Source organism: Pseudophryne corroboree, chromosome 5, assembly GCF_028390025.1.
Source record: "Pseudophryne corroboree isolate aPseCor3 chromosome 5, aPseCor3.hap2, whole genome shotgun sequence".
Classification (NCBI taxonomy): Eukaryota; Metazoa; Chordata; class Amphibia; order Anura; family Myobatrachidae; genus Pseudophryne; species Pseudophryne corroboree.
Genome location: NC_086448.1, coordinates 449,578,900 through 449,591,328, shown reverse-complemented (window position 1 = coordinate 449,591,328; position 12,429 = coordinate 449,578,900). Strand labels below are relative to the sequence as shown.

The following is a 12,429-nucleotide window of genomic DNA, read 5'->3' as shown; positions in this document are numbered from 1 at the left end:
GAGGGCCTCCAGGTCTAAGCCTTATCCCCTCTGCTGGCAAAACCACCTGGTACTGCGGGCTACAAATAAAAAGGTTTAAAGAGAAAACATGACCTGCACCCATGCCCTGGTGATTTAGTGGGATCGCCTGTACTGCCACAGTGTCCACCGCCAGCGCGCGCGGTCCGCCTCCCACCGGCCGCGCCGGATCGCGATACAGCACGGGACCCGCGAGCGGGACCCACTCACCACCTCCCGAAGCGCGGTCACGCGATCCCGGAGAGCCCCAGTCGTGTGTGCCTGACCAGAAGAAAACCGGAGCCTCCCGCTGTAGTTACCCGGCAACCAGGGCGCGGGAGTGTACAGCACCGCTGGGGAGAGATGGAGCTGCAGCAGTGAATGTCTCCTGACATCTACACACTGCTGCAGCCCTTGAAGTCTTCACTTTTCTTCATAAAAAAGCTCTTCTTAAGGCTGCCCGGAGCAGCCCCTCTGTTATGTGCCTGCTATCTGCAGCACCAACTACAAAACTGAGCACCTGTGCAGGGAGGCGGGGTTATAGAGGAGGCGGCGCTATGCATCTTGGGAACAGTCAAAGCTTTTGAGCCTGTTGGTGCCTCGGATCAAGATCATACTCTACACCCCAATGTCTATCCTTGTGGAGCCCAGTGTACCCCGCAGCAGAAATAGCACACGCACACAGGCAGAGTTGTGATTGAAGCGCACGGGAGACACACTGCATTGAAAAAGTCTTGGGCATTCCTGGGCAGTGCCAGGGAGGTGCACATGCAGAGATAGTCTATCTCCTGGGCTTCTTATGGGAGTGTTGTGAGTCTATTGATAAGAGTGGTTACATACAGAGATGCTCAACAGCTCACATAGGACGCCACACTCAGGAGAAACTGCATCTGCCATAGGGATGGCGCTAATTTAAATGGTGCGACTAGATGCTGATGGTCTTACAGCGTGTATGGGCACTGAAAGTGGGCATCTCAGTCTTCATTGCATGCATGGATATACACCTGGGATGAACTCTAACGCCATTTGTATAAATTCACAGAGACAGCCGAATCCTCTTCTAAGTTTACTCTGAATCGGCCCAAAGTGAGTTTATTTACTACAGCTTATTATAGTGCCGCATGGTCAGAGCAGTGATGCAGAAACACAGCAAGCACTACAGCCTATTATAGTGCCGCATGGTCAGAGCAGTGATGCAGAAACACAGCAAGCACTACAGCCTATTATAGAGCCGCATGGTCTGAGCGGTGATGCAGAAACACAGCAAGCACTACAGCCTATTATAGAGTTGATAAGAAAGGAAGAATGTAGCAATTAATAACAGCAATTAACGGTGTGATAATTACCTTGTCTTTCAAAAGTTGAGGATTTTGAAGAATATTTTCATTTACTTCTAGTAGCCGACCCCTGATACAACTAAAGATGAGGGGGGCACAAAACAAAGTACACATACATAAATACAAAGACGAGCCGACTGCTAATAAATGTCAGGAGAAAAAAAAACCAAAAGACTTATTCGACCAGCACAATAAAAAATAAGAATTTACTTACCGATAATTCTATTTCTCGTAGTCCGTAGTGGATGCTGGGGACTCCGTCAGGACCATGGGGATTAGCGGCTCCGCAGGAGACAGGGCACAAAAGTAAAAGCTTTAGGACTAGGTGGTGTGCACTGGCTCCTCCCCCTATGACCCTCCTCCAAGCCTCAGTTAGGATACTGTGCCCGGACGAGCGTACACAATAAGGAAAGATTTTGAATCCCGGGTAAGACTCATACCAGCCACACCAATCACACCGTACAACTTGTGATCTGAACCCAGTTAACAGCATGATAACAGAAGGAGCCTCTGAAAAGATGGCTCACAACAATAATAACCCGATTTTTGTAACAATAACTATGTACAAGTATTGCAGACAATCCGCACTTGGGATGGGCGCCCAGCATCCACTACGGACTACGAGAAATAGAATTATCGTTAAGTAAATTCTTATTTTCTCTGACGTCCTAAGTGGATGCTGGGGACTCCGTCAGGACCATGGGGATTATACCAAAGCTCCCAAACGGGCGGGAGAGTGCGGATGACTCTGCAGCACCGAATGAGAGAACTCCAGGTCCTCCTCAGCCAGGGTATCAAATTTGTAGAATTTAGCAAACGTGTTTGCCCCTGACCAAGTAGCAGCTCGGCAAAGTTGTAAAGCCGAGACCCCTCGGGCAGCCGCCCAAGATGAGCCCACCTTCCTTGTGGAATGGGCATTTACAGATTTTGGCTGTGGCAGGCCTGCCACAGAATGTGCAAGCTGAATTGTACTACAAATCCAACGAGCAATCGTCTGCTTAGAAGCAGGAGCACCCAGCTTGTTGGGTGCATACAGGATAAACAGCGAGTCAGCTTTCCTGACTCCAGCCGTCCTGGAAATATATATTTTCAGGGCCCTGACAACGTCTAGCAACTTGGAGTCCTCCAAGTCCCTAGTAGCCGCAGGCACCACAATAGGTTGGTTCAGGTGAAACGCTGACACCACCTTAGGGAGAAACTGGGGACGAGTCCGCAGTTCTGCCCTATCCGAATGGAAAATCAGATATGGGCTTTTGTGAGACAAAGCCGCCAATTCTGACACTCGCCTGGCCGAGGCCAGGGCCAACAGCATGGTCACTTTCCATGTGAGATATTTCAAATCCACAGATTTGAGCGGTTCAAACCAATGTGATTTGAGGAATCCCAGAACTACGTTGAGATCCCACGGTGCCACTGGAGGCACAAAAGGGGGTTGTATATGCAGTACTCCCTTGACGAATGTCTGGACTTCAGGAACTGAAGCCAATTCTTTCTGGAAGAAAATCGACAGGGCCGAAATTTGAACCTTAATGGACCCCAATTTGAGGCCCATAGACACTCCTGTTTGCAGGAAATGCAGGAATCGACCGAGTTGAAATTCCTCCGTGGGGGCCTTCCTGGCCTCACACCATGCAACATATTTTCGCCAAATGCGGTGATAATGTTGTGCGGTCACCTCCTTCCTGGCTTTGACCAGGGTAGGTATGACCTCTTCCGGAATGCCTTTTTCCCTTAGGATCCGGCGTTCAACCGCCATGCCGTCAAACGCAGCCGCGGTAAGTCTTGGAACAGACAGGGTCCTTGCTGAAGCAAGTCCCTTCTTAACGGCAGAGGCCATGGTTCCTCTGTGAGCATCTCTTGAAGTTCCGGGTACCAAGTCCTCCTTGGCCAATCCGGAGCCACGAGTATAGTTCTTACTCCTCTCCGTCTTATAATTCTCAGTACCTTGGGTATGAGAGGAAGAGGAGGGAACACATACACTGACTGGTACACCCACGGTGTTACCAGAGCGTCCACAGCTATTGCCTGAGGGTCCCTTGACCTGGCGCAATACCTGTCCAGTTTTTTGTTGAGGCGGGACGCCATCATGTCCACCTTTGGTTTTTCCCAACGGTTCACAATCATGTGGAAGACTTCCGTGTGAAGTCCCCACTCTCCCGGGTGGAGGTCGTGCCTGCTGAGGAAGTCTGCTTCCCAGTTGTCCACTCCCGGAATGAACACTGCTGACAGTGCTATCACATGATTTTCCGCCCAGCGAAGAATCCTTGCAGCTTCTGCCATTGCCCTCCTGCTTCTTGTGCCGCCCTGTCTGTTTACGTGGGCGACTGCCGTGATGTTGTCCGACTGGATCAGCACCGGCTGACCTTGAAGCAGAGGTCTTGCTAGGCATAGAGCATTGTAAATTGCCCTTAGCTCCAGTATATTTATGTGGAGAGAAGTCTCTAGACTTGACCACGTTCCCTGGAAATTTCTTCCCTGTGTGACTGCTCCCCAGCCTCTCAGGCTGGCATCCGTGGTCACCAGGATCCAATCCTGAATGCCGAATCTGCGGCCCTCTAGTACAGGCCTGGCCAACCTGTGGCTCTCCAGCTGTTGTGAAACTACACATCCCAGCATGCCTTGCCACTGTTTTAGCATTCCCTAATAGCAAAGACTGTGGCAAAGCATGCTGGGACTTGTAGTTTCACAACAGCTGGAGAGCCACAGGTTGGCCAGGCCTGCTCTAGTAGATGAGCACTCTGCAGCCACCACAGAAGAGACACCCTTGTCCCCGGAGACAGGGTTATCCGCTGATGCATCTGAAGATGCGATCCGGACCATTTGTCCAGCAGATCCCACTGAAAAGTTCTTGCGTGAAATCTGCCGAATGGAATCGCTTCGTAAGAAGCCACCATTTTTCCCAGGACCCTTGTGCAATGATGCACTGACACTTTTCCTGGTTTTAGGAGGTTCCTGACTAGCTCGGATAACTCCCTGGCTTTCTCCTCCGGGAGAAACACCTTTTTCTGGACTGTGTCCAGAATCATCCCTAGGAACAGCAGACGTGTCGTCGGGATCAGCTGCGATTTTGGAATATTTAGAATCCACCCGTGCTGTTGTAGCAGTACCCGAGATAGTGCTACTCCGACCTCCAACTGTTCCCTGGACTTTGCCCTTATCAGGAGATCGTCCAAGTAAGGGATAATTAAGACGCCTTTTCTTCGAAGAAGAATCATCATTTCGGCCATTACCTTGGTAAAGACCCGGGGTGCCGCGGACAATCCAAACGGCAGCGTCTGAAACTGATAATGACAGTTCTGTACTACGAACCTGAGGTACCCTTGGTGAGAAGGGCAAATTGGGACATGAAGGTAAGCATCCTTGATGTCCAGGGACACCATATAGTCCCCTTCTTCCAGGTTCGCTATCACTGCTCTGAGTGACTCCATCTTGAATTTGAACCTTTGTATGTAAGTGTTCAAAGATTTCAGATTTAGAATAGGTCTCACCGAGCCGTCTGGCTTCGGTACCACAAATAGTGTGGAATAATACCCCTTTCCCTGTTGTAGGAGGGGTACTTTGATTATCACCTGCTGGGAATACAGCTTGTGAATTGCTTCCAATACTGCCTCCCTGTCGGAGGGAGACGTTGGTAAAGCAGACTTCAGGAACCTGCGAGGGGGAGACGTCTCGAATTCCAATCTGTACCCCTGGGATACTACCTGTAGGATCCAGGGGTCCACTTGCGAGTGAGCCCACTGCGCGCTGAAACTCTTGAGACGACCCCCCACCGCACCTGAGTCCGCTTGTAAGGCCCCAGCGTCATGCTGAGGACTTGGCAGAAGCGGTGGAGGGCTTCTGTTCCTGGGAAGAGGCTGTCTGCTGCAGTCTTTTTCCCTTTCCTCTACCCCGGGGCAGATATGACTGGCCTTTTGCCCGCTTGCCCTTATGGGGACGAAAGGACTGAGGCTGGAAAGACGGTGTCTTTTTCTGCTGAGAGGTGAGTTGGGGTAAAAAGGTGGATTTTCCAGCTGTTGCCGTGGCCACCAGGTCCGAAAGACCGACCCCAAATAACTCCTCCCCTTTATACGGCAATACTTCCATATGCCGTTTGGAATCCGCATCACCTGACCACTGTCGTGTCCATAAACATCTTCTGGCAGAAATGGACATCGCACTTACTCTTGATGCCAGGGTGCAAATATCCCTCTGTGCATCACGCATATATAGAAACGCATCTTTTAAACGCTCTATAGTCAATAAAATACTGTCCCTGTCCAGGGTATCAATATTTTCAGTCAGGAACTCCGACCACGCCACCCCAGCGCTGCACATCCAGGCTGAGGCAATCGCTGGTCGCAGTATAACACCAGTATGTGTGTATATACTTTTTAGGACATTTTCCAGCTTCCTATCAACTGGCTCCTTGAGGGCGGCCGTATCAGGAGACGGTAACGCCACTTGTTTTGATAAGCGTGTGAGTGCCTTATCCACCCTAGGGGGTGTTTCCCAACGCGCCCTAACTTCTGGCGGGAAAGGGTATAATGCCAATAATTTCTTAGATATCAGCAATTTTTTATCGGGGGAGACCCACGCATCATCACACACTTCATTTAATTCTTCTGATTCAGGAAAAACTACGGGTAGTTTTTTCACACCCCACATAATACCCTTTTTTGTGGTACTTGTAGTATCAGAAATATGCAAAGCCTCCTTCATTGCCGTGATCATGTAACGTGTGGCCCTACTGGAAAATACGTTTGTTTCTTCACCGTTGACACTGGAGTCAGTGTTCGTGTCTGTGTCGACCGACTGAGGTAATGGGCGCTTTAGAGCCCCTGACGGTGTGTTTGAGACGCCTGGACAGGCACTAACTGACTTGCCGGCTGTCTCATGTCGTCAACAGTTTTTTGTAAAGTGCTGACACTATCACGTTATTCCTTAAATAAGACCATCCAGTCAGGTGTCGACTCCCTAGGGGGCGACATCACTAATACAGGCAATTGCTCCGCCTCCACACCATTTTCCTCCTCATACATGTCGACACACGCGTACCGACACACAGCACACACACAGGGAATGCTCTGATAGAGGACAGGACCCCACTAGCCCTTTGGGGAGACAGAGGGAGAGTTTGCCAGCACACACCAGAGCGCTATATATGTATAGGGACAACCTTATAAATAAGTGTTTCTCCCTTATAGCTGCTATATTTTTTATATGCCAAATTAGTGCCCCCCCCTCTCTTTTTTACCCTGTTTCTGTAGTGCAGGACTGCAGGGGAGAGTCAGGGAGACGTCCTTCCAGCGGAGCTGTGAGGGAAAATGGCGCTTGTGTGCTGAGGAGATAGGCTCCGTCCCCTTCACGGCGGCCTTTCTCCCGCTTTTTATGAGGTAAAATGGCAGGGGTTAAATACATCCATATAGCCCAGGAGCTATATGTGATGTATTTTTTACCATAAATAGTGTTTTCATTGCGTCTCAGGGCGCCCCCCCCAGCGCCCTGCACCCTCAGTGACCAGAGTGTGAAGTGTGCTGAGAGCAATGGCGCACAGCTGCAGTGCTGTGCGCTACCTTTCTTGAAGACAAGATGCCTTCTGCCGCCGATTTCTGGACCTCTTCACTCTTCTGGCTCTGTAAGGGGGCCGGCGGCGCGGCTCCGGGACCCATCCATGGCTGGGCCTGTGATCGTCCCTCTGGAGCTAATGTCCAGTAGCCAAGAAGCCCAATCCACTCTGCACGCAGGTGAGTTCGCTTCTTCTCCCCTTAGTCCCTCGATGCAGTGAGCCTGTTGCCAGCAGGACTCACTGAAAATAAAAAAACCTAAGTCTATACTTTTATTCTAAGCAGCTCAGGAGAGCTACCTAGATTGCACCCTTCTCGGCCGGGCACAAAAACCTAACTGAGGCTTGGAGGAGGGTCATAGGGGGAGGAGCCAGTGCATACCACCTAGTCCTAAAGCTTTTACTTTTGTGCCCTGTCTCCTGCGGAGCCGCTAATCCCCATGGTCCTGACGGAGTCCCCAGCATCCACTTAGGACGTCAGAGAAAAATGTGTTGTTTTTTTTTTAAAAGCCTGCTAATTTTGGGGAATTTATAATATATGAAGATGTTATGGGGTATATTCAATTGAAGTCGAAAACTGCAGTCTGTCGAAAAGACGGCAGTTTTCGACTTTTTAAGATCGAACCCCGATTCGACCTATTCAATATTTAGCTAAATTTTTCGACAAGTCGCTAAATTTGACTTGTCGAAAAGCACGGATCGGCGGAATAGCTGCCGATCCACGTGTTGATGTCGAAAACAGGGCCAAAACCGACAGGTTTTGGCCCCCTTTTCGACCATCTCAGTCCAATATCAAAATGATGTCGGACTGAGATGCGGAACCAGAGGAGGCGAGGGGGGGAGCAGCCAGCGGGCATACAGGGAGATCAGCGCTACAGTAGCGCTGCAGCTGGATGTCACCCAGCCGCCCGATCTCACGGCAGCTTCCACCCGGCTCCAGCACGCTGCTGGAGCCGGGTGGAAGCTGCCATGAGGTCAGGCGGCTGAGTGACATCCTGCTGCAGCGCTACTCCGTAGTGCTGATCTCCCTGTATGCCCGTCGGCTGTCCCCCCACGGCTCGCCCCCCTCCTCCTCTGCGTCCCATCTAAATTCGACTTGAAAAAGTCGAATTAAGATGGGATTGAAAAGGGGTGGTCGGATCCATCCCGACAAATACATGTCGGAATGGATCCGACTTTAATTGAATATACCCCTAAATCTTAGTTTCCTTATACATTTTGTGGGGCTTTTCTTAAATCTGTGTTTATTTATCTTAATATACACGCATGGATTAAGAAAAACGATTTATAATTTATGCTGTATGGTTAAAAAAAAAAAAAAAAAAAAAAAAAGATTACCTGTAAATTGTATACTCCTCACCGTCACAGCAAATTATTCTACATAAAGGCGACAACTCTGTTAAGAACTGAGCTCCCTGAATTAAAAAGAATATAAAAGAAAATAGGCAGTAAGAAACAATTTGATAAAACCATAACTTTTTAAGTCCATAAATCTGTAGCTACGTACAGATGTGTCCTCATACATCTTGCCTCAATACGCCATGCAGCGGGAGATGCCTGGCATGAGTGAGCTGACAAGACCTGTGCAAATCCATTAGGGTTGGGCGTCTTATTGCAGAAAATGCGTCTTATTCACATTGCTATGGGAATAAAATGCTCAAGCTAACTCTGCTTATTAAAATATGTGGCATGTCTATATTCTGTGTGTGACCGCGAATGTATCTGCATATGAAATGCTATGTTAGAGTGTTTTTTAGGAAACACTGTAGAATAGCATTGCAAATACAGATACAGCCACAGTCGCACACAGAATATAGACATACTGCATCATTGTAATCAGTAAAAGATGCTTGTGCGTCTAATTCGCATCGTTTTATGAATAAGACACATTTTAATGGAAAAATTTGCATGAAAAAACGCTTGGCGCAACAAAGTCGCTAGAAGGCCTGTTTAAGGTGCAGGGAGATTAGATGTAAGTGGACACATCTGTATGTTCACCTAAATTCCATACATTTATACAAGCATACAAATTAGAAATATAGACGTTATGGTAAGAACTTACCGTTGATAATGTGATTTCTCTTATGTCTACAGGTATCCACAGGATAACATTGGGATATGCCGGAGCGACAGTGGAAATGGCACCAAACAGTCACAAGCATTCAGGCCTCCCAGGATGCATCAGGGTTTCTCCATATAATCCCGCCCACTGACTGTCAAATCAGTTATTTCCACAGCAATTTAGGCAGGAGCATCAGGTAGAAACCTATTCAGGCGATAAGAACACACATGCACACCCTTCCATGCAAGAGGGAAGAGGTTTAGTGATTGTAAAGATCCTCAAATCAGGTGCGTCAGGGTGGGACCCCTGTGGATATAAAGAGAAATCACGTTATCAATGGTAAGTTCTTACCATAACGTCTATTTCTCTGGCTGGGTCCACAGGTTATCCACAGGATAACATTGGGATTCCCAAAGCCATTTTTAGTGGTGGGTACGCTCCTGATTAGACAGGAGAACCTTTCGCCCGAATTCAGCGTCATGAGAGGCAAAAGTATCCATGGCATAATGTCTAATGAAAGTGTTAATGGAAGACCATGTGGCTGCCTTACAAATCTGTTCTGCTGAAGCACCATGTTGTGCTGCCCATGAAGGACCTACCTTACGTGTAGAATGAGCAGAGACATTAGCCAGAGTAGGGAGATCAGCACGAGAATAAGCTTCTGAAATTACCATTCGAAGCCATCTTGCCAGCGTCTGTTTACTAGCAGGCCATCCTCTTCTATGAAATCCGTAGAGGATGAAGAGAGAATCTGTTTTTCTGATGACACTAGTACGATCTACGTAGATTCTTAACGCCCGGACCACGTCCAGCGACGCTTCTCCCGCAGAAAGTCCAGATACCTGAAAAGCTGGGACTACAATCTCCTCATTAAGGTGAAACTTTGAAACCACCTTCGGAAGATAACCAGATCTAGTTCTGAGAACTGCCTTATCTGGAAAAAATATTAGAAAAAGAGACTTACACGACAGTGCTCCTAAATCTTACATTCTTCTAGCTGACGCCATTGCCAGTAGAAAGAGCACTTTAGCCGTCAACCATTTAAGATCTGCTCTTAAGTGGTTCAAACTGAGGTCCCTGAAGGATTTTAAGAACTAGATTCGAATACCAGGGAGCTGCAGGAGGAACAAACGGAGGTTGAATGTGTAAAAGTCCCTGAAAGAAAGTACGCACATCCTGTAAGTCAGCACTTTTTCTCTGAAACCATACAGTTAATGCAGATACTTTAACTCTCAAAGAAGCTACTTTCAACCCCTTATCCGTTCCTGCTTGAAGGAAATCCAAAATCCTGGATACTTTAAAAGATCTTGGATTCAAACTTTTTTCACTACACCAACGAATATAGACTTGCCATATTCGATGATAAATACGAGCTGTAGAAGGCTTTCTTGCTCTAAGCATAGTTTGAATTACTGGTTTTGAAAATCCTCTAGCTTCTAGGATAGAGGTCTCAATAGCCACGCCGTCAAAGACAGACGATCCAGATGGCTGTGATAACAAGGACCCTGCATTAGTAGATCTGGACGTTGAGGGAGCAGTATTGGAGCTTCCACAGACATCCTTAGTAGATCTGTGTACCAATGCCTTCTGGGCCAAGCTGGAGCTATTAGAATTATGGATCCCTTTGCTTTATTTTTCTCACTACCCTGGGTAACAGGGAGATTGGAGGAAACAGATATGCCAGATGAAACTTCCAATTAACTGATCCTTTGTTCTTGATCTGTATAATGGAACTTTTTTGTTCAGACGAGATGCCATGAGATCTCTCTCTGGCAGACCCCATCTGTTTACTATGGTCTGAAACATTTCTAGATGTACTGCCTATTCGGTTTCCTGAATGATGTGTCGACTGAGAAAAATTGGTTCCCAGTTCAGTACTCCTGGAACAAACACTGCTGACAATGCTGGAAGATGGAGCTCTGCCTACCTTAGTAAGTGAGTTACTTCCTCTACCAGTCTTTTGCTGTGAGTTCCTCCCTGATGATTGAGGTACGCTACTGCTGTTGCATTGTCTGAGCAGATTTGGACTGAACTTCCTTGCAAACGGTCCTCTGCCTGAACTAGAGTCATATATATATATGGCCCTTATTTCCAACAGATTTACTGGCAGGCGACTTTCCTTTACTGGCATCTGTTGTCAGGACTTGCCATTTCTTTATCCAAAAGGGTCTCCTCCTCCTCCCCCCCACCCCCTTCCTTGTTTAACTGGCTTGTCTGTAGTCACCAAGCTAGAGACCTTTTTACGTTTACCGGAAAATTTATCATCTGTGGGTTTTTTTTTTTACATTTATTTATTAATTATTATTGTCTGATACATTTCCGTTCCATTTGGTCAGAATAAGGTGAATTGGAGGCCTGGAGTGGAATTGTGCATATTCCACCATGTCGAAGGTTGACACCATCAGACCCAACAGTCGCACTGCTGCATGGACTGACATTGTCTGACTGTGCAACGACTCCTGAGACATTACCTGCACCTTGGATATCTTTTTCTCTGGTAAGAAAATTCTCTGTAGACCTGAGTCCAATATGGCCCCCAAATGAACCATCCGTTGTGACGGATTCAGAGACGACCTTTCCCAGTTTATGAGACACCCGTTCTTTGCAGACAAACTATTGTCTGTTGAAGATGGCTCAAAAGTAATTCCTGCGATTGTGCTAGGATTAAAAGGTCGTTGAGGTATGGAAATATTCTTATCCCCTGCTTGCGGAGATAAGCTGCCATAACTATCATAATTTTGGTAAACACCCTGGGTGCTGTTGCTTGCCCGAAGGGCAAAGCTTGGTACTGAAAATGTTGCTGGAAGATAGAAAACCTGAGGTAACATTGATGCGACCGTGCTATGGGCACATGTAGGTAAGCATCCTGTATATTTAGAGATACCATGTAATCTCCCGGTTCCATGGCCAAAACTATGGAGCGTAACGTCTCCATGTGGAACCCTGGAACCCAAATGTATTTGTTTAACATTCTGAGATTGAGGATTGGTCGGAACGACCCATTTGGTTTCTGAATCAAGAAAAGATTGGAGTAAAAACCCTGTCCCTGTTGTGTCGGGAGTACTGGGACAATTACACCAGACTGAAGCAATTTCTGATCTGCTTCTTGCAAGGCCCTGGCTTTCAATTCTATTCGAGACGGGCTGGTGCAAAAAAACTTCTGAGGAGGCTGCCTCCTGAAGGGGAAACCATAACCGAGAGATACCACCTTCTGCACCCAAGCATCTGTCGTCAACTGCTGCCATATGTGTGCAAATTGAAGGAGTCGGCCCCCAACCCTGGAATCCTCCAGGCGGAGGCCCGTACCCTCAGACTGATGGCTTCTGTTCTGGCTTGGAAGCTGGCCTTCTACTAGCCCATTGCTTCCTACCCCTGGCTGATTTATTGAACTGGGGTTGTTTAGACTCCTCTTTCGCTTTGCCATCGAAATGGCCGAAATTTTGCGCCCCTAGTCTTAGGGTTATAACTAGTCGGAAATCTGACTTTTTTTA

The 12,429-nt window shown here is 47.8% G+C and overlaps 1 protein-coding gene across 2 annotated transcripts in view; it reads right to left on the bottom strand.

Moving 5' to 3' along the window:
- The window catches only part of ABITRAM (actin binding transcription modulator), an 86,193-nt gene that overhangs the window by 18,236 nt on the left and 55,528 nt on the right, over positions 1–12,429 (bottom strand). For both annotated transcript variants that reach the window (XM_063922920.1, XM_063922922.1), the window contains 2 exons: positions 8,215–8,291; positions 1,344–1,413 (listed from right to left, as the gene is read on the bottom strand). In XM_063922920.1, the coding sequence (XP_063778990.1) occupies positions 1,344–1,413; positions 8,215–8,291 (147 nt within the window). The remainder of the gene's footprint in view (positions 1–1,343; positions 1,414–8,214; positions 8,292–12,429) is intronic.